The sequence below is a fragment of the Equus asinus genome, chromosome 15 (assembly GCF_041296235.1).
Source record: "Equus asinus isolate D_3611 breed Donkey chromosome 15, EquAss-T2T_v2, whole genome shotgun sequence".
Classification (NCBI taxonomy): Eukaryota; Metazoa; Chordata; class Mammalia; order Perissodactyla; family Equidae; genus Equus; species Equus asinus.
In genome coordinates this window covers 10,166,882-10,188,845 of record NC_091804.1, presented here as the reverse complement: position 1 = coordinate 10,188,845, position 21,964 = coordinate 10,166,882, and the positions used below count along the sequence as shown (strand labels likewise).

The 21,964-nt window shown below is 35.9% G+C and overlaps 1 protein-coding gene across 6 annotated transcripts in view; it reads left to right on the top strand.

Annotated features, from left to right (window-relative positions):
• The window catches only part of MACROD2 (mono-ADP ribosylhydrolase 2), a 1,879,180-nt gene that overhangs the window by 415,402 nt on the left and 1,441,814 nt on the right, over positions 1–21,964 (top strand). For all 6 annotated transcript variants that reach the window (XM_070485547.1, XM_070485545.1, XM_070485546.1 and 3 more), the window contains exon 4: positions 15,232–15,261. In XM_070485547.1, the coding sequence (XP_070341648.1) occupies positions 15,232–15,261 (30 nt within the window). The remainder of the gene's footprint in view (positions 1–15,231; positions 15,262–21,964) is intronic.

Sequence of the window (21,964 nt, the reverse complement as noted above, 5' to 3'; positions counted from 1 at the left end):
ACTCTGTTTTTGTTTCTCATTAACATATTAAATCAGGTATCACTGGCTGTGTCTGTCCATCAGGTCAGTGGCAGAATCATTACCAATTGACTAAGGGTTAAGTCAGTCTGCTCAGGCTGATGCGTTATTGAGACCATCAGTCTCTCAAGTACCACAGGGGAGAGGGCACTATTATGTGTTGAAGCAAGTACAAAGCTGTGAGATTCTAGTTTACTCAAAATACACAAAAATTAGGGTCAATTAAGGAGTGGATTCTGATGACTCTGTACACTGAGAGCAATGAGTTCTATAAGAAAATACGTGTTCTGTGAGATGATTTTGGCAAGTTCTCTAGTCAGCACTACACTGTTCATTGAGTAAAAAATAAACTCTTAGTAAATTTTCAAGTTGTAAAGTTATAGTGTAAGGATTTACTTAGGAAACATGAAGCTCTTGATATTTGCGTTATTCAGAACTGTAAGAATAGTTCTCTGTCCAAGAATTGGCTTCTTTGCTTCCTCTTTACAAATTTGCATAGGTCTACTTCTTTCTAGGGTATATTTAGTTTTTTGTTTATTTAATTTAAAAAAAAGGTTTCAGAATGCTTTCCACTGTCTGTCTACTAGCTCCAACATTGACTCTGTAATCTGGCACTATTATCATTAATACTAAATGAATTAATTTGAATTTCATTTGTTGGAAGTTTGATGTCTAATTTAAAAATGGAATCATTAGGATTTTAATTTAAAATAACAGTTAATATTTGTTGTTAAAGGTTCAAACTAGACTAAGGTAATAAGATGTTGGAGGAGACTTTTCTTGTTGCCCTGGAATTGAAAACTAAGACCTAAAGCTAAGGACAAAGAGGCGTCAGGTGCTCCACATCCTAAAGAGAGCTGCTAACAGTTCGTGGTCAAAGACTCACTCCATTTAGGGATAAATGCCTCCTGAACAAGTCCTGCTCTCTCCTGCCATCACCCACCTCCAGGACTATGGTTGCAGGTTTGGTTGCCCAGGAAGCAGACTCTGAGATAGACATTAGCATGCAGAATATTTATTAGGAACCATTCTTAGGATAAAAAAAAAATCTGTGGAAGAGTGGAGAAGGAAGCTAAACTGGGCAGGGGAGAAGTTGAACTGTGTTGCAGTCTCAACAAAGGCCTGAGTTGAACATCTAGGAAACTGAGATGGCCCTTCAGAGTTGTCTTGAGTTGGGGCAAGGGCTGGGCCTCTATTTATTTATTTATTTTTTGGTGAGGAAGATTGTCCCTGAGGTAACATCTGTTGCCAATCTTACTCTTTTTTGCTAGAGGAAGATTTTCTCTGAGCTAACATCTATGCCAATCTTCCTCTATTTTGTATGTGGGATGCTGCCACAGCTTGGCTTGATGAGTGGTGTGTAGGTCAGTGCCCAGAATCCGAACCCACGAACCCCAGGGTTGCCGAAGCAGAGCATGCGAGGTTAACTACTATGCCACCAGGCCAGAGGGCTGGGCCTTTATATCTCCATATGCATCCATCACTGGGCAGGAAACCAGGCTTTTATATCCAGGAAGGAGGCATGACCTAGAGTGAGGCAGCTCTTTTTAGCTGAGATAGTCCCTAGAGAGGCCACCAGCTAAGGACTGTATGCTGTCATTTGAATTAGTGTTCTCCTAAAGGTAATATTCTTTCTCTCTGGCTGCTCTCAAGATTTTTTTCTTTGCTTTTAGTTTCCAGAAGTTTAATTATGATGTGTCTTTACATGGATTTCTTTGACTTTATCTTCTTTGGGGTTCACTTCATAAATCTATTAGTTTATATCTTTCACCAAATTTGTAAAGTTTTCTGCCATTTTTTCTTCAAATACTTCTTTGATCCTACTCTCTTTCTCCTCAACTTCTGGGATCTTTTATTTTTGTCCCATGGGTCCCTGAGGCTCTGTTCATTTTAGGAGACTCTGGGTCCTGTTCAAATCTTTTACTTTAGTAGGCATTGACTCTGTTTATGTTTAGCTCACAAGTCCTAGACTTTAGTGGGCTGTAGTTCCAAAGATAATTTAATTTCAGGGCCTTCGTGGTGTTTTTTTTTGGCTTGGTGTAACTGGAGTAGGTGGGGCTCCCAGTGGTGCCTACTGATTCTGCCTGAGGGCCCAGAAGGAAATTTTTGAGGCAAGGCTTCCTGGTGCTTCTAGGTGGGGAAGAGAAGGTCTCTGCCCTTAAAGGTAAGGAGTACTTCTGGGCCTGGCTGCTTATTGTGGTGGGGATCCTCCCCCTTGCCAGCTCTCCTCCCCGTGCCCCCTCCCTTGATGTTTCTTGGTGGGAGAAGGATTCTCAGGCCTGGTGGGGAAAACAAGTGCTTCCTAAGCCAGAGCTGTGGGGGATGGAAAGACCTTCCTGGCTTGGGTGCTTGTTGCAGGATCCTCTTTGTTGGTACCCCCCAACCATCCAATGTCTCTTGGTATAGGAGGGGAGACTCAGGCCCATGGGTCTTGCTGGCAGGGTATTTGCTGAGGCAGGATCCCCCTTGCTAGTGCTGTCCTGTGTCTTTCTGAGGTGGAGAGGAATCTTGGGCCCTGAGGAGGAGAGCACTTTTATTGAAGGCTTATTGTCAGTGAGGTTCCTATTGATCTGTGGAGGAAAGAGCCTACCTGCGCAGCAGCCTTCTGTTGCTAGTTTAGATGTCGAGAAATGCTGGGCCTGGGTACCTTCTTCTTTTGGGTGGGAGGATGTATGATGCCATGTACCTGTATTGTTCCTCCTGTCCTGGGATCTCTAACCAGTTTGCCTTCCTCCTTGCACCTTTTGGAGTTCTCCTTTGATTGCCTCTTGCATTATTTCCAGCATTTTCAGTTGTACTTAGCAAGGCAATAGGGAGGAGGAATGGAACAGGAAGAAAAAAATCTATGCTATCTTGTCGAGACTGGAAGTCTGAGAGGGCAAAATTTTGGAAAATGTAATATCATAAAGTATCATCAACTTGTAAAATAATATTTTTTCTTAATAGATCTTCAACATCATGATTCTCATGTTTAAATATTAAATACTTTAATTATATTAAAAAATTTATAATTTATAGATTTATTTATTATAATATCTAATTTAATGCATCTATTTTACTTACCTATTTATTCCCAGCACTTATCCCAGAGTACCCACACATTTGTGCTTAAGAAATGGTTGTTAAATAATTAAATTATAATTTATATTTTTATAAGTGATAAATTGAGGCACAGAGGTTTAGGTGACTTGGTCAACATTATATAACTAATTGCTAGTGAAATTAAGGATGAAATTTAAATTCTTTTTTTTTTTTGGTAGACACCAAATACATTGTATCTGGAATACCATATTGACAAAATCTTTTATTAACTGTTACTGCTTCTATTTTATTTCTGATATTTGGATATCTCAGAGGGACATTAGAAATGCAGCTATTTTTAGTAAGTATTATTTAATTATCCCGTGAAATTTATTAAATAATAATGTTTTAAAAGAGTCTTTAGTCAGTAATCAGCATCTCACCAATGATAATACTTTTGTCTGACATTAATATCAGAGCTTTTCATTGCACCAGAATAAAACTAATCTCTATTATGAAATCCACAGCTGGCCTGATGGACCTGTAATAACAAAAGTAATTGGTATTTTTTGATATACACAGAATGCAAATTATAATTTGTCTCCTGTGTACAGAAAAAAATGGGTCTTTTTTCGTGATTAAACTTGATCTTGATAAAAGTTATATTTTTCTGTGCTTCATCGGAGAGGATTTTTTGATGCTTATAGTTTACATAAACATAATAATGTATTTATTATATCCTTGAACAATGTAAAATTTCATTGCACATTAATAAAAGGCAACCCATAATTTGAAATAGAATTATTAGGCTTATGTAATTTAGGAAAGAGAAAAATCATTAGGATTTTTATTTGTTACCTTAAGTTATCAAAATAATTCTTTATTTGATAATCCTAAATTCAAGAATAATTAGTACTAATGATAGAAAATCTAGGACAAATGAAAGCATATATTTATTTTCACTTTGTGTATTTCACTATAAGCATGTAAAAATCTTAGACTAGCCCATTTGCATTGACTTGGTGAATGCTAAACTATAATGTATGATTATTGCTTTTATAAATTTAACTTACTCAAGTCAAAAGCCTTGTTAAATAAGAAATATATATTTTCATTGATAGCAATGTATGTATAATTGTTCACATTGCCTAAAATCATACTAAGAATTTTCATCTTTTTAAATGCCAATTTTTAATGTTACCAGAATATTAAATGTAATGTTTCAAGGGAGTTTTCCCTTATAGACAATTTCAGATTTTATGAGATCTAAATTGTTATTATAATAATGTTCGTAAATGACATAGGGAAAGTATAACTAAAGATATTTAAATTTTTATAATTTAAAGTTATATGAAGTACATAAATGCTGTCCATTCTGGTCACTAGTTAGATTAAAAAACTAGTAGTGATACCTTTGACATTGCTGTTATTTAAATACATTGTTTATGTGGACATTGGATTTTGAAATAATTTGGGAGAAATGAAATAATTCCTTAAGAGTTAGTCTGGGATACCGTGAAGATAATTGCTTAGGTGCTGGATGAAAGGGCTCAAACATTGGAGTGAATACTTAGCAGCCCAGGACTTTGTGGCAAGCAATTTAGTGTCACTATAACCTTAGTTTCCTCATATGCTGGAGGAAAAGTAAAATTCCCAGTTTCTAATGTTTGGAGGATGATAGATAAAAGATGCTCAGAAAATTGTCATCGTGGTCTATTTGTATATTTCTTTATTTGATTTTGATAATGGGTATATTTTCTATCTTGATAAGCTTACTAAAATATGTATCAGCTTGTCCACTCACTTGGTGATTCAGAGCATGATTTTCTGAGAGAAATGAATCATACAAGAGCTCATTTTAAAATTTTCATAAGTTGGCCATGTCACAAAGCCAAATTTGGTGCAAGAAGTTAGATCAGAAGTGCTTGATGATCCAAGTATTGTGTTAGGATGAATGGAGAGCGAGGTCAGCTTCTCTGTGCGCTAGCACACTTTAGTCGTGTAACAAGACTAATGAACTAGAAGAAGGTTGCTTTAAAATGCTGTGTTTAGATTGGGGAAAAAAATGGAAACATGTTTTACTGAATTTTCTTTAATTTAACATAGGTAGAATTGGCACTGCTAGAGAAAGTCTCCATATGCCACAGTAGTTTAAAAAACAAAAGAAATAGTTGTACTCAGCCTTGAAAACGATATTGAGCTGAAGCCTTCTTACATCTTTGTGTGTTTGATAAATTTTCCTTCCGTATCTTTCTAATAAGTGAATATCTTCTGAACTTCTTTATATTTAAACTTCTGAAGTACACTTTAAATTTTCAAAGAATTTAATCAGAAAGTAGTGGAAACTTTCTTTCTCTTATCTTTTCTAGCCAAATTTTTAGTTTGCTTTGAAGTTCACGGCCTGTCACGGTTTGTATCTAGTAAACATGAAAAGAAAGCAGTTAAAGAGGCTTACCATCAGTTGAGATGGCTTTATTATTTTTACATTAAAAACAGACCATTTTTAAATTTATATGTTTGAAATCAATCAGAAATTTAGACTGACTATCTTTTCAGGTATAAATGAGAAATTTTCACTGATGTATTTTACTTTTAAATCAGGAGCAGTCAATGAACCTCATCTATATGTCAAGACATTTTGATTCAGATTATTTATTGGCAGACATCAAAGGATACTGATGTTTTATGTGCTTCCCAGAGTGTATCTATGAATGTTAATATTTTGCTAATTTTGACTTGTTTTACTATATAGATTTTGATAATTTTATTAAACTCTTAAGTTTAAAAAAAATGTGCATGCTCTTTTATCCATAAATACTTTGAAGGATTTGTTCTATGGAAGCCCCTGTATGTAGGAATACACACACATGTGCGTGCACGCCCACACACACACATACACAAAGATTTTTACTAGAGCATTGTCTATAATGGCAAAATTGGAGACAACCTAAGTGTCCATCAATAGTAGAAGTGGTTTCTACTATTCAGTCAACTTTGGAAAATTTGGAAAATTATAGTATATTATATATTATTTTATTAGTTAGAACTCATGGTGTGTTGACAAATGAGAAAATTAGGTTGCATGGCAATTTTTATAGTACAATTCATTACTTTTTAAACAATAATCCCAGGAAGACTCAGTTAGGTGTATATATTTATATGAACATGGAGAAAAGTATGGAAAGGAATAGTAGATAAGAGGAGTTGAGTTTATTTAATAAAATTCTTGATATATTATTTTATATTTTATATGCTTATATTTTTATATATTTTATATTTTTTAATTAATAAGGAAAACATAAGTCTTCTATATTGATTATTCCCCAAATGGAAACATAAGAACAGGAGCCATCCTCATATCCCTTCTGAACTAAGAGAGTTAGCCTGGGAAAGGGATATGAAATTTAGGCTAGCACTAGTTGTGGCCAATCTGTATAAACCATATCTGCTCAGTCAAGGTCCCAACAGGAACTTTGGCACAATCAGATTAGGACACTTCAAAGACAGTTTATTTATGAAGGGAATAAATACAAGGGTTGGAGGAACCTCAGGGGCTTGTTCAGGAACCAGAGGCTACCAACAGCACAGCTGTTGCCACTCTAAGCTCAAAGAGGTGAGTGGAGGGAACATATCAGAACTCCAAAGGAGAGAAAGTCATATTATAAACTAAATGGCCTTGATTAGAGTAGTGACCTTTATTCAAGGGACATAGTCAGCTCAAGGTAAGCTTACAGGGAGTGAACCAGGAAAATAAATACCTTGAACTCATTTTCATTTCTCCTACCAGCTCCCATCAGGCTCCCCATTGATTGAACCCAACTAGAGCCAGAGGATAAGAGGACCCATTGATGTCATCTATATCGATGACTTTAGGCAGAGAACAAGGGGAAGTGTAGAGAGTGGGTCTTGAAGAGTAAACAAAAACTATCTGGCATAAAATATCCAACATTATTTTTGAACTACATAATCAAAATAACCCAGAAGGGGGGAAACTTGTTGTAATATGCAAAATATTGACATCCATTTTCTTTATGAGCTTATAGAATTATTTTTTTAATTGACCTAAGCCCAAAGACAGAATTCAAAAAAAAAGCAATTTGAAGATGGCCCTGTTTCTCACTCTCTTTTGTGCATAAGCCCTAGTTTTTTCCCCAAAACTCTGATGAGGGTATAGCACAGGACATCTCAGAGTGAGGGCAGAGAACTGTAGGTATCCAAGCTGACCATGGTCCCAGTCCCTGCAAAGTGTGGATTGCTCTGAATGCTTTGAATTGTGGGGGTTTTCTTTTAACCTCTAGCATGGATGCCAGAAATAGCACTGTAATCAAGGTCATGGAAAAGGAGCTGACATTTACTGCACCTCAGCATGTGCCAGGTGCCGTGGAGTACGTTCATATAGGTAATCACCCTTACTCCTCTCAGCAGATTACCATGATCGTTATTTTACCGTGATCATTATTTTACCAAATTACTGATTAAGAAACAGAGACTCGAGAGATTAGATAATCAATTGGAATTTAAAAAATTTTCGCAAGGGCGATGATAGGGTCCCTCCTGGCATAACCTCACTTGGTTATAAAATTGTGAAGTCGTTATCTATTAGGGTAGCTCTCTCACCTGTCCCAGAAATATGACTTTCCTTTTCCCCTCTCTCTCATCCCCCTGTTTTCCATTCATTCCCTTAGTTATGTATTTAACAAATATTTATTCAATACCTACTCTGTGCCAACAATTGTGTATGGTACTGTTGATACCAACACATAAGAGTTCTCAGGTTAGCAATCCTGTGCTTTTGCTGAACCCCAAATCTTTTACCTTTGAGATTTTCTTTGTGTCAATCTTCCCATCTATTTACTATGACTGAGAATTATTTTTTTGTTTGGTTTAAATTAAAGTGTAGTCTAAAACTAACCTCTTTTTTTTTTTTAAAGATTGGCACTTGAGCTAACAACTATTGTCAATGTTTTTTTTTCCTTTGCCTCCCCAAATCCCCCCAGTACATAGTTGTATATTTTAGTTGTGGGTCTTTCTAGGTGTGACATGTGGGACGCTGTCTCACCGTGGCCTGACGAGCAGTGCCATGTCTGCACCCAGGATCCAAACCAGCGAAACCCTGGGCTTCTGAAGAAGAGTATGTGAACTTAACCACTGGGCCACAGGGCCGGTCCCCAAAACTAACCTTTTTTAAAAAACTTACTTGCTGGCTGGCCCCGTGGCCGAGTGGTTAAGTTTGCGCGCTCCGCTGCAGGCGGCCCAGTGTTTCGTTAGTTGAATCCTGGGCGCGGACACGGCACTGCTCATCAGATCACGCTGAAGCAGCGTCCCACATGCCACAACTAGAAGAACCCACAACGAAGAATACACAACTATGTACCGGGGGGCTTTGGGGATAAAAAGGAAAAAATAAAATCTTTAAAAATAAAAAAAAATTAAAAAAAATAAATGCTTTAAAAAAAAAACTTACTTGCTGTTTCACTATCGGAGAGAAATAAAGATTCTATAATATTCTAAGAAAGATGAAATAAGAAAACTACGTGAAACAGTTTTTTTTTTAAAAGGTACTGTCTGGTTTTATTGAAACAAATTAGTCTCCCCAAGAAGTGTGTAAATGAGGGTGCGTGTTCAGGATTACATTTTAATCAGGCTAAAAGTGTATCATATTCCCTCAAATAAGCACATCTTCCGTTTTTCAAATTGAGAATTGTTTTGTATTCAAAACCTTTCTTGTCAAAAGCAAGTTAAACTGCTGTTCAAGTGTCTTGTATCATTACAACCACAAAGCTAGTATACATTTGAACTCATTTTTTCCCTATTTAGACATGCTTGTTCACTCTGGAAAGCCCCAGATTGGGTTACTTAAGTAATCTCATTTTTGTAACTAAGCCAAAGTTATCATTATCAAAATTACAACTGATTCCAAAAACAGTGTCAAGAAAGACGAGTGGTATATAGAAGCATCTGCTGATTCCTTTCATTTTGTATTAGTTGCATTGCATCATGGAGCTGCAGGAAATGCTGATGCTTTCGTTCACCCTTTAATAATTAAATTAGATGATCTTCAGTAGGATAATATTCAGTAGACTCCATGCACACTGTGTTTTGTGACCATCTTTGGATGTCATTTCTGAGGAAGAACAATAGATAGATAGATAGATCTCTCTGTATATATATTTTCAATTTGAAATTGGCATTATTATATGGTAAGTTCTTCCCTGGGTCTGATCCTAGACAAGTTATCTAACATCTTTGATACTCTTTAACTTTCCACTTTTGTAAAATGAAGGAGTTGGACAAAATAAGTGGTTTTCCTCCCATGTTGTAGTATTCCCAGAAGTCACTGAGCACCCAGCATGGTAGCTGGTGAACCCAGATTGTCAAAACAGGGGCCACTCTAGCTCCTCCCTCCTGCTTCAACCAGAGTAATTCTGTTTTGTTTTATTTGTTAATACTCCCAAGTAAGTTTGCCAATTTCCTGATTCCTTTTCACCTATTTATCAATAGCCAGGCTCACTGGATTCTATTTTTGGCTTGATAGTGGCTTACAGCTTATACAAACCACACAGTCCCTAGAATAATCAATAGTTCCTTTGAATTCTGCAGTAACTATAAAATGTAAAGTACTAATCATGTGCTTATGCCTGGTTTCTACATGTGAGGTAGTTAAGCCTATTCTTAATTTTCTTTCTTTGTCAGCTTCAAAGCAGGAAATTATACCATTGCCCAAAACCTCTGGCATTCCGTTCATTTTGTTTAAAAGGTGTAAATCTAGTAAGGCATGAACAGAGACCTGTTGCCAAATTGATGGCTGTATTTGTCTGTGTGGCTTGTATTTCCACAGCTGTCAACTGAAATGCTTGCTCCCTGTACAAAGTGGTTCTAAAGTCATGCACATGCTTGGGATTTTAATCTTAACAGATTTTTTAGCATTTCCTACTTTGACTTTCAAAGTGTATGGAATATAATGTGTGCTGTTCTTAAGGGTGATATTTTGGCTTTTGTATCTTTTAGGATAAGATGTTGTGAATGAAATGATATTTTAAGTGGAGCTACTGGGAAAGTTTTTGCCAAGAATCATTTTGACATCCCATTGCTCTATGATAATAAGAAGGCAGAATAAATAAACTAAACTAGGTGGTCAGGATCCTGTTGGGATGAAAGCAACTATAATTTCCTTTATAATGATGAAAAGCAAACAAAAATGTGGCACAAATAGTTTTAATCAATATTTAAAGAGTAGTCTCCCAGGCTGTTGCTTGTTTGACAGATAGTCTTGGGTGGGGGTAGAAATAGAAGGGGAAAACAAATAATTGCTGTGGAGATAATAGAAATTATTGGGCAAGTGGAATAAAAAATTGTTCCAAACACTTATCCAGCCAATGTGGCTCACAGCCAACATGGGTTACCTCTCCCAGCTCTGGATTGTATTATATATGTTAGTTTAGCAGTTTTGTTATGTAAGATTATTGAATACAATTTTATTGCATCAAAAACTGTTAAATCTAAGAGAAGTCATCTGATGCAGAGATCCCCAGTATATGGCATATGGGCTGCCATTTTAATTCTCCCTATCCCACTCTGACTGTGACCAACATTATTAATTGATCATGGTTCTCTTTTCCACTGAACCTAGATTTAACCTCAGAATCCTTCTTAAATCAGAGGTACAGATAGTCTCTTCTAATTAATGAATCATAGTTGTTTGAAACTTACTTGCCATGCTTGATTGGTTCTAAATTTCCTGATGGAAATTTATCAAGATAGTTGACTATGACTTGTCCAAGTCACCTAGCTGTTTAGTAACTGAGGCAGAATTAAGATAGAGGTTACCTGGTTCTTAGTTGAGAATTCGTTCCATTACCCTGTACAAACTAAAAAGGATTTTGAGATCTAGGGAGAAAAATTGCTTTGTGTGTCTGATAACTTATAGTTTTGTCTTGTATTTCTAATAATATTATGGCATGTATTTGATCTAGGAGCTTCTATTAATGGAAAATTACTTATAATATATAGTAATTTTATTTTTCATGATTTGATCCCCAATGTAATTATAATTATATTCTTTTTTTTTTTTTAAAGATTTTATTTTTTTCCTTTTTCTCCCCAAAGCCCCGCGGTACATAGTTGTATATTCTTTGTTGTGAGTCCTTCTAGTTGTGGCATGTGGGATGCTGCCTCAGCGTGGTCTGATGAGCAGTGCCATGTCCGCACCCAGGATTCGAACCAACGAAACACTGGGCCGCCTGCAGCAGAGCGCACGAACTTAACCACTCGGCCACGGGGCCAGCCCCCAATTATAATTATATTCTTAAGATACACAGGTGCACACATATACACACATACACAAACATACGTACACAGGGTCATTTAAAAGAATGTTTTTTAGGAAGAAGGTAGTATAATATTCCATTTGTATTTTGAGAGAAAATAAAGTAATGACACTATTGGCAACTACCATGATCATTTTTAATTTAGGCTAATTATCCCAAGAAACGGATTGCTACATTGTATTTATTTATTTTTTTGTTTTAATAATTTAAAAATGAATATGTATAGTTATAGAAATTTGATAATTTTAATTAAAAGATTCAAAACTGGGTTCACATGGAAGAAAACAATTTTTCATAAACTTTTAAAAAAATTAACCATTTGCATAGAGTATTATAAATAAGTTCTCCATATTTGCCACTTTGAAATTAGATTTAGGTAACCCTCTCACTCATTTTGTGTTCAATGTTGTTTTCCCCTTACAAGCAGTGAAACTGATAATCTAATTTAGTTGTTATTTTGGGGAGAGGAGAAAGTGCAATACCCGAGTTCATTAACTTGTAATGGCTCATTTTATTTTCTCATTGAATCAGTCTTTGAGACATTTACTGTATCTTAAATTTTCCCTCTACTTCCTTGGGTAATAGAAAGGGCATTTTATTTAGGAAAATATGAATGACGATAGTGTTTGTTAGTAAGCATGCTTAGAAAAGAGATTTTAAGAACTTACTTTAGAAGCAGTGGTACCATGCTCATAAACTTCAAGTTTTGTTTGTTCCTTTTCTCCTTTTCCTTCTCTGTGAAACTCTAGGAATAAGAAGAGGCATGTCCAAAATTCCCTCTAGTAAGAGACCTAGGTAGGGACATAAATATATAAATATATTCTTTATCACTAAATATTTCCAAATAAACTTTAAGAGTTTAACAGTCCTTGATTTTACAGGAAGAAAATGGACCAAAGTTTGCTCTTTCCACACACTTCAGCAAAATACCTCTTAAATGGCAATAAAGAAATTGGACTAGGGGCTGGCCCAGTGGCGCAGTGGTGAAGTTTGCATGTTCCGCTTCTGCGGCCTGGAGTTCGCCGGCTCGGATCCTGGGTGCTGACATGGCACCGATTGACAAGCCATGCTGTGGCAGGCATCCCACATATAAAGTAGAGGAAGATGGGCACGGATGTTAGCTCAGGGCCAGTCTTCCTCAGTAAAAAGAAGAGGATTGGCAGCAGATGTTAGGTCAGGGCTAATCTTCCCCTCAAAAAAAAAAAAAAAAGAGAAATTGGACTAAACCTTGCAGTTATCTCACTATTAGAAAGCATGTGTTGGGAGCTCGTTAGATGCAGGCCAAACTGTTAAACTCAGACCTTGTCTTTAGGAGCTTCCTGTCTGATTGCAATATGCCTCAATGTATTGGATAATTAAGGAGAAATTAAATGACTATTGATTTTAGACACACAAGTCATTTTCAGTTTTATAAAATGGAAGAAATCATATTAATCTACCTGACCAATAAATGTTGAAGGTAAGTTATGAATAGGATGCCTTGTGACAGTAAAGTGATACCAGAAATCATAATAAAGGTTCATTTTTGTTTGCCTACGTTTATGTCCCTTTTACTGAAGAAAATTGCGATGATATTTTTTATAATAAAGTAAACATTTAATTTTTTTTAGTTTTTAGAACACAGAAATTGATAAAATAGACAAATTTGATGGATTCTTTAGAAAAATCATTATCAGGATTATAGTTATTCAAATTCCTCTGAATATATTTAAGCAGCTTAGCTTAAGATTCTATTAAATGAATGGTAATGCACATAAAATTATCTTAAAAGTGATGGTACACTATGTAGAATGCCACAATTTTACAATTTTATAAAATACTTCTATGTTGATGTTAAAATGTGTCCAGATATGCTTATCTAGACATGAGCACACATCTGACATAAATTGACATGATGGTTCTCCAGGACTGGAATTCCACTTCCTACACCTACTCCCACTCATCCATCCACATCTATTGGATAAGTGCCTGGCTAAACAGATGGGCCTTGAGCTATGCTCTCAAAACAGGCAATCTCCACCTTTATTGAGTAAAGCATTGGGTGAAAGTAGGCTATATCTGTTATTGTGCTTCTGGGCATGATAATTTGAGTGAAAAGCTACTATTCATTATTGTTGTTTCCTTTTAGAAATAGCTTTTTTTTTTTATGAATGAACATGTGAAAATTGGAGGATAACAGATGGGGTTTCAGGGATCTGGAAAATCTATAGATAGGGAACTATTTCTCAGTCAAATATAAAAATAAAAAATCAGCAGGAGTGTGAAATGCCATGCAGTTTTATAAATGCAGGTAGCTAAGATTTTAGAAAATAGAAAATGTTTGGATCAGCCAAGAGACATGGTTTGATTATGAAATTTCCCCCACCCACTAAAGGATCTGGGACCAAAATAGAATTTGCAATGTTTCCTCGTACCTCTTCAACAAGTTGCCACTTTGGCAGTTACAAAGGTTGATTTGAGGCAGGGCGTTACGTCCTGGCTACTGTCTGTGTAACACACACTTTTTCACTGTGAAGTCAGAGGGATTTGGGGACCTGATGTGATAAGATTGCAGAAGACTTTATGATATCAGAAGTGAGTTTTGTTTATGGTTGATTAATGGCATTGCTATTCAGTCCATGTTTGTGACAAAGTACTGAGAGGAAGGCAAGAGCAACAACTGGACGTCTCTGTACTTGGAAGAGAAGATCATATGAAACAAGATTTGATGCTCTAATATTGACGTATTGAGAAAATCTTCACAGGCATTTATCTCCATGAATTTTCATGTTATACTCTGTAACGCTGCAATAACTAGCAAGCCATCAGACGTTTAAATTCATGGAACTATGATTATGGGCATTTGTTCTTAAAATGATCCATTATTTATTGATGGAATCATTAACACTCTGATATTTGTTTCTCTTAATTACAGCAGTGCATGGTCTGTGGACAGCACACTAAGATTCAGGTTAAAGACTCCTATTCCTCTTTCCTAAATGATTTCTTTAACCTTTTGGTAGCTCAGGTTGCTCCACAAAAAAAGGGACCCTGATTACCACCTAGTTTCTTTATACTGCTGCAGGATTTCTTTTTTTTTAATGGCATGAGATAACGCCTATGATACATAAGAACTCTATGTAACACAGCTCAGTGCAGTATATATTAACTTCTGTTTTCTGGCTATTATAATGACTAGATAAACATAGGCATAAGGTTGGTTAATGCTTCAGCAGAATCCACAGTGGAACTTTCTGAAAATTTGACCTCTTGAAAGAAATCCTGATGAAATTATCTTGTGGATAGAATAATGGATAACTGGGTAAGAAATGGCACAGCATTGTTTTACGAAAATGCTTAAAATTTATTTCTCTCAAATAAAAAGTTAATGATAAAAGTAATAAATCTGTTACTATTTAAGAGTTCTTACTGCAAAGTGTTTTGAGATAGCTTTATTTGATGGTGTTTAATTTAATTACAATTAGCATATATACTTTCTTGTTACGTTGTCCTTTGAAATCATTGAAATTGCCTAAATGACATTGTTCAATCTTTGCTTGATAAAATGGAGAACCCAGAAGATTAATTTAGATACAGAATGCAAAAGAAAAGGATCACAATATGTACTTACTTTTATTTTCAGGAAGTACAGTATAAAAATAGTCATTTGAAGAGAAAAAAGATAAAAATAGTGAAATATTTTAATTTTCATATCATCATAAAACAGTAGTAAAGGCTGTCTTTATATGAAAATACACATTTTGTGTGTATGTGTATGTTTATAAGAGACATGATCATTACCAGCTTTTTCTTGAACTATCTGGCATATCATATTTTTTATATATTATTTAATGTCTTTTATTTTGTTTTGTTTTCTTTTAAACAGCAAATGCCAGTCTTCTTGGAGGAGGAGGTGGTAAGTCCTGAACATCACTTAACTTAAAATACATTTTTTATTACTACAACAACCACAAGATGTTAAGTAAGTTCTGTGATACTTTAAAGAAAATTAATTTAGCTGTAATCATCAACCACAAACATGCTAATCTTCTAGAAAATAGTTTCTAATAGAAATACTTTGGGTTGCCTAAATGTTATTTTAACTGACTTCAAAGTCTGTAGAATAGTGTTTTTCTTCTCTTCAAACTTTGTATTTCTACCTTTGGTATAAGCTGTAATGGCTATAAGCTACTGAGATAAACACACTTATAGCAGATGACAGACTCACTTGTAATACGAATTCTAAAACAACACATTTGGAGGCTTGTGGTTTGGGGTTTTTTTTTTTTCATCATAATGACTTAAAAAAGTTGTGACTTTATCAGCGACTTACAGTGAAAAATAAAAAAAGAAGTTAGTATTGTCACTTTTCTTTTGCTTTCAACCTGTTTAGAGGAGAAAGAGAAAGAGATCAAAGTGAAATGAGGAAGAGAGAGATTCTTCTTGGGAATTTTTTTTATATTAAAATCTTGTAACTATTTATTATTTTTATTTCTAGGTTGAAGGATGAAAGCTTTCCTAGCCCCAGTCCTTAGGGGAGAAAAAAAGTATACAATAGAATAGAGTCCTTGTCATTTAAGACCCAGATGGACATAAATGGGTTTGTTCTCTTTCTCCTCTCTCTCCATCTGTCTCTTGCTCTTGCTCCCTCTTTCATACACATGGCTGAAGTAAATATGATGGTATAGAGCTCTAGACTTTCAAATAATTCCCTGGCCTTCATCAAGAGGTTTCAGTGTAAATTTTATTTGGCAATTAAAATTTTACTCATTGTTCCTATATAAGAATCAATAGATTTTTTAAAACAATTTTGGAAATGGGAATAATAGAAAACGGTTTCAACTAGAAAGTGCTCTTCTTATTATCACGTCACTGCATGTTCTCTGGCAGAGTATTTCTTTCCTTCTTCCCTAGATTACTTTAGAATATATAAATCTACAGGACTTCTCATTGTACTTTTTTTTTTATTGTTTTGAGGAATTAGAAGGGAATATTTTCTTTAGGAATTGGATTCTCAGTAAATTTCTATCACTGTGTCTCTTATAATATGTTAAAAAAAACATTGTTAAAATAAATTGTCCATAGTGCTGATTTTCTTACAAAACGTATTTTAACAAATTTGGCTAATATTGTTGAATAGCATAAGGGAGAGTTAAAATTGAGCCTACATAAACAAATTCATCAAGTTAAAACAACAGACAAATTAGCCAGACAGTTAATTTATTGTGCTTGTCTATTTTTAAAAACTTATTTGACTAATTATATTGGTTAAAATCACTTTAGCTGCCCATAACAGAAAACCTTAAAATAATAGTAGCTTAAAGAAGATAGAAATGTGTTTGTCTTGTGTACAAGTAGTCTAGGTGTCCACTAGAATGCCTGTGTGGTAATCCCATAGTGTCATTAAGCACTCAAGCTCTTACTTTTCTGCTCTTCCTTCTTAGTGCATAGAATTCAGGGTCCATGATGGCTTCTGGAGCTCTAGCTATCATAAATGTAGGGGTCAGGAGGAGTAAAAAAGACAAAAAATAAAAAAGGCGGCCCCCAAAAGATGTGTCAGTTTTCTTTAAGCAGCTTTCCCCGAAGTCCCACATTATCCTTGAACTTGATCAAATGTTCATTCATAGATACATATAGTCTTTATTTTTTTTAACAATTTTATTGAGGTTACGTTGGTTTATAGCATTGTATAAATTTGAGGTGTACATCATTATATTTCGGCTTCTGTATAGACTGCCTCATGTTCACTACCAAAAGTCTAATTTCCATCTGTCACTGTACATATTTACCCCTCTACCCCTTTTGCCGTCCCCCTACCCCTTTCCCTCTGGTAACCACCAGTCTTGTCTTCTTATCTTCGTGTTTGTTTGTTCGTTTGTTCCAGGAAGCAATGTGCTCATCAAAAAGTGTTCTGCTTTCTAAAGAGGAAGGGCACGGGGAGATTTTGGTGGGCAGTGTATAGTCCCCGCCATAGTGGGAAGGCAGGCTACTGTTCAGGAAGCCTGGTCAAGCTGCTTTGTTTCAGTATATGTATAGATACATTGGTATGTATAGAATTAACTCTAGTGATTTGACCTGCATTTCCTTATGGTGCCTCCAACCTGTGTGAGGAGATACATTATGAATTTTTAGCAAAGGCACGACATTCAGGAATAGGCAAACTCAGTTTTCTGTTTACCTGAAGTATATACTTTATTGTCCTCCTGTAGATGGTTGATTTTGCTAAGTGCAGTTATTTGTCATAATTTCTAATTTCTGAATTCTAAAATTAGCAACTCAGTATCATCATAAAGATGAATTACAAGTATTTAAGATGGCTGTAATTTCTTTCATTAAAGTTCGTCATTGACAGGTTTAAATTTATTTATGCACTTCTAGAGATATCAAGATTGCTCTAAAGTACATGTCTGATTTTTGGCAAGATACATTTAAAAATTAAAGGAATAGTTTTAGCCTTCTCTAAACTGATTTTTCGCCTTCTGATCCAGTGACAAATCTTTTTAATCCTGTCAATGATATTTGTAAAGTAACACCTAATAATCATCAAATAAGGAGCAATTGAACTGCTGTAATTCTCTTGGATTTAATCAAGGATTCCTTTTATTGGCTTGAATTAATATCCATTCAAAAGCCTCTAAAGGGAATAATTCTTTGATTGACTAAACAATTTAGTCAAGAACATTTGACACCACATAAAAAATAATAATGGTACCTTAAATACCACTTTTTCAGGTCCTCAGGAGGGCTTTCCTCAAATTCTGTATAAGTAGTACTTGAAATTTAAACAAAATCAGTGTATACAAAATTGCATTACTCATAAAATCTTAGCATTTTTTTGTTCTTTTTTGAGTGATTATAACCAAGAATAGGGGTCTCTTAAAAGGAGATTTCTAAAAATGGTCACAATCATCCTATTAGTTCTGATTTTTTGTTTTTTTTGGTGAAGAAAATTGGCCCTGAGCTAACATCCGTGCCAGTCTTCCTCTACTCTTATGTGGGACGCTGCCACAGCATGGCTTGATGAGTGGTGTGTATGTCTGCATCAGGGATCCAAACCCGTCAAACCTGGGCTGCTGAAGTTTAGCAAATGTGCTTAACCACTACACCACCAGGCTGGCCCCCTCTCAGTTCTGATTTTAATGTGAGAGAATCACTTCACATTCATGCGAATTTTCATCTTTGGGCCAGAGGTCACTCTTTCTAGGAACTTAGTGTCACTGTCTACAGTTGATTGTAATGAACATAGGTGATAGGGTCATGACTACCTAGTCATTTCAGTTGAAATGCTCAGTATAATGGATCATCTCTGTCTATATTTCCTAAACGTGTTTAAGGCAGAGACATATACTAATTTCTTAAGTATGTGGCTGGTCTATATGACTGGATTCTACGTTTCAGGAAGCCTTTACGTTATCTATGTAATGGTATAATGTCAAAAAAACCTTAGAATTTCTATAATTTTTTTTTTTTTTTTTTTTTTTTGGTGAGGAAGACTGGCCTTGGGCTAACATCTGTTGCCAAACTTCCTCTTTTTGCTTGAGGAATATTGTCGCTGAGCTTACATCGGTGCCAATTTTCCTCTATTTCGTATGTGGGATGCCACTTCAGCATGGTTTGATGAGCAGTGCCCTATGTCTGTGCCTGAGATCCAAACCCGCTAACTCTGGGCCGCCAAAGCAGAGCACGTGAACTTAACCTCTACACCACCAGGCTAGCCCCAGAATTTCTATTAAGTTTTTACAAGCTTTCCATCATTGCTACCAATACTACTCTGTGTAGGTGTACAGGACATTGATATATAAAACAAGTAAAGTTTATTTTCTCACTTAGTCCTTTTATTGGTCAGGATAGGCTATATTATGCTGTGGTAACAAGTAAACGTAAAAATCTTAGTGGCTTAATAAAACAAGGTTTATTTCTTGCTCACATCATAATCTGAGTGGGATTGGTAGCTTTCCTATAGGTGGTATCACAGAGACCCAGGCTGTTTCCATATCTCGTAGCCACTCCATGTGATATGTGGCTGCTAAGGATGTCACAGAACAGGAAGAGAGAACTGGAGAATCTTGGGGGATATATTTATAGACCAGTTTGGGAATGGCTGACATTACTTCTGCTCACATTTCATTGGTCAGAATTCAGGCAAGTGATCCCCAACTTACCTACAAGGAAGGCTGGGAAGAGTAGAGTCTTGCAGAGTTCCCTGGAAGTGCAAATGGTATGGTAAGTATGCAACACTGTCTTTGCCACAGTGCTCCAATGAGATCAGTGTTATTTATTATTATTATTTTAATGGTTGAGGGAAATGAGAGAGAGAGATTTGATGACTTCTTCAAGATTACACAGCTTATAAAGGGCAAAGGTTGAATGAAAAGACGTGGTTCTTGACTCCCATTCTAGGGCTCTTTGCCTTTGCTCTGTGATTTTAGTATATTTTTGCTCTTCAGATTTTATTTTTGTATAAACAGGTAGATAACTCTGTTTACACCAGGAAAAATGAATGAGAAGACAGGAAGACATGCAGCTGAGATATAGATGATGGCTTCCTTGGCTTATTTTCACCAATCTCAAGCTCAATCGATAATTTGAAAGTACATACAATGGCTCTGTCTTACAGTACATTTGGATTGCTACCCAGATTCATACCTTTTTTGAGGTTCAGTCTTAGAACACATTGCATTTTAAATACATGTTCACTCATTTGTAATAAGAATGTTTTACATGCACAAAGTCATGTGATGATGTACTTTTGTAATATATAATTAAAAAAAGTCTTTGCAGCCAGCCTTAAATTATGTCAGAAACAGAATTAGAAAGAAATATCAAAATTAAAGAGCTAATTCCTTTCAGGTCTTTACATAATAAATCAGAACAAAATTTACAATCTCTTACTTTAGATAATGTCTTTTCCCTTTCATTGTCACCATAATTAAAACATAAGACCAGAACCTTCTGATAGAACCAAACAGGACATTGTTTATGGGATTTTCTTCCTCTTCCAGTCTGTCAAAACTCTTGAGTGCTGAAGCCTGAGGCACCATGTTAGACATTTAAAGTGACGTTTCCTGACAGAGTGGCAATTTAAGGTTGGCTTTTTATACACATAACTTTGTAGGACTGCTGTTTTAATCATATACATATATATATATGTATATATATATATTAGTATCAGTACTGTAATTCAATACCGTATCCTTGAGGTGATTCCGTGGCAGGTTAATTTTAAAAACTCTAAGTGTAAGTAACTCTACTAAACAAACACTCAGCCCCAGGTGGAATGCATGGGAAAGCCATTTTTCCAGAATGAGAACATAGCAAATATTATAGCTTTCCCCACCTCCAAAGGCCTCTTGCTCTCCCTGTACCCCTTAAAGTGGACCCAAAGATTGACAAGGTTCAGTAGCCTGAGGTTAGTAACTGCTCCTCTGAACTCTGATTTCTTGTTTGTATAGTTGTACTTGCAGAGAGAATTCCTAGTGCTTTTTTACTGTTAACGTCCATTTAAATGTTAAGGCTGTTTGTGTGAGGTGTCAAAATGCATGCTTCAAAAGTAGTGACATGAGGGGCGGCCTGGTGGCTTAGTGGTCAAGTTCACCTGCTCCACTTTGGTGGCCCGGGGTTTGCAGTTTCAGATCCTGGGTGCAGACCTACACACTGCTCATCAAGCCATTCTGTGGCAATGTCCCACATGTAAAATAGAGGAAGATTGGCAACAGATGTTAGCTCAGAGCCAATCTTCCTCACATACACACACACAAAAGTAGTGACATCATACAATAGATAATCATAAGCGGATCTTCACCCACCTATCATCTGTTTCTACACACAAACACACATATGTACATGTTTATTCATTCTTTGATTCATTCATTAAACAAATACTAATTCACTAACTACTGTGTGTCAGTATTGATTATTGATTTAGCAGTAAACACAGCCCTTTCCCTGTGACCAATCATGATTTCTGTTTGGCTGAATTATCTGAGCAGTTATAATTCCCCGTGTTTTTTCAGGTGTTCAAGGATTTTCCTTTCATGGATCTTTTGAATTAAAATACTTTAACCCTAATAGAATGGTCATCAGGCATCAGATTCCTTCTTCAAAAAGCAAAACAGATATCCCGAAAAGTCCTCTTTTCACAAAAAATCTGAGTTGCTGGCAAGGATTCCTAACATAAAAAGCAATATGTTTAAAGGGCTTTTTGAGTGTGTTTAAGCGGGAATGTTTTCATAGATTATTTCTTAAACATTCACAAGCAGTGTGGAGTGGCTTCTCACCCTCCCTCCACACACGGAATAGTTTTCCCTTGGCAGGTATCACTCCATTGCTCAAAATCCCCACAGTGATTCTGTGTTTAACTGTTGTTAAATCTTGAGATCTGGCCAGGCCTTGGGCATGCTGGGAGGAATCTAGGATAATGGGCAGCAGTGAGGATCCAAGGCCAGTTAAAGCAGGGTAGGGTGTTGCGGGTTGTCCATTGAGAGAGTCAGTTGAGCACGTCTGGCAGTGAGTTAGCCAGCTAGCCTATGCTCAGCAGGTGGAGGGGTCCAAGTCATGGGCCTGGACAGCAGCAATAGTCTCTCAGTCCTGAGAGAGAGAGCAGCATGGCCAGAAATACT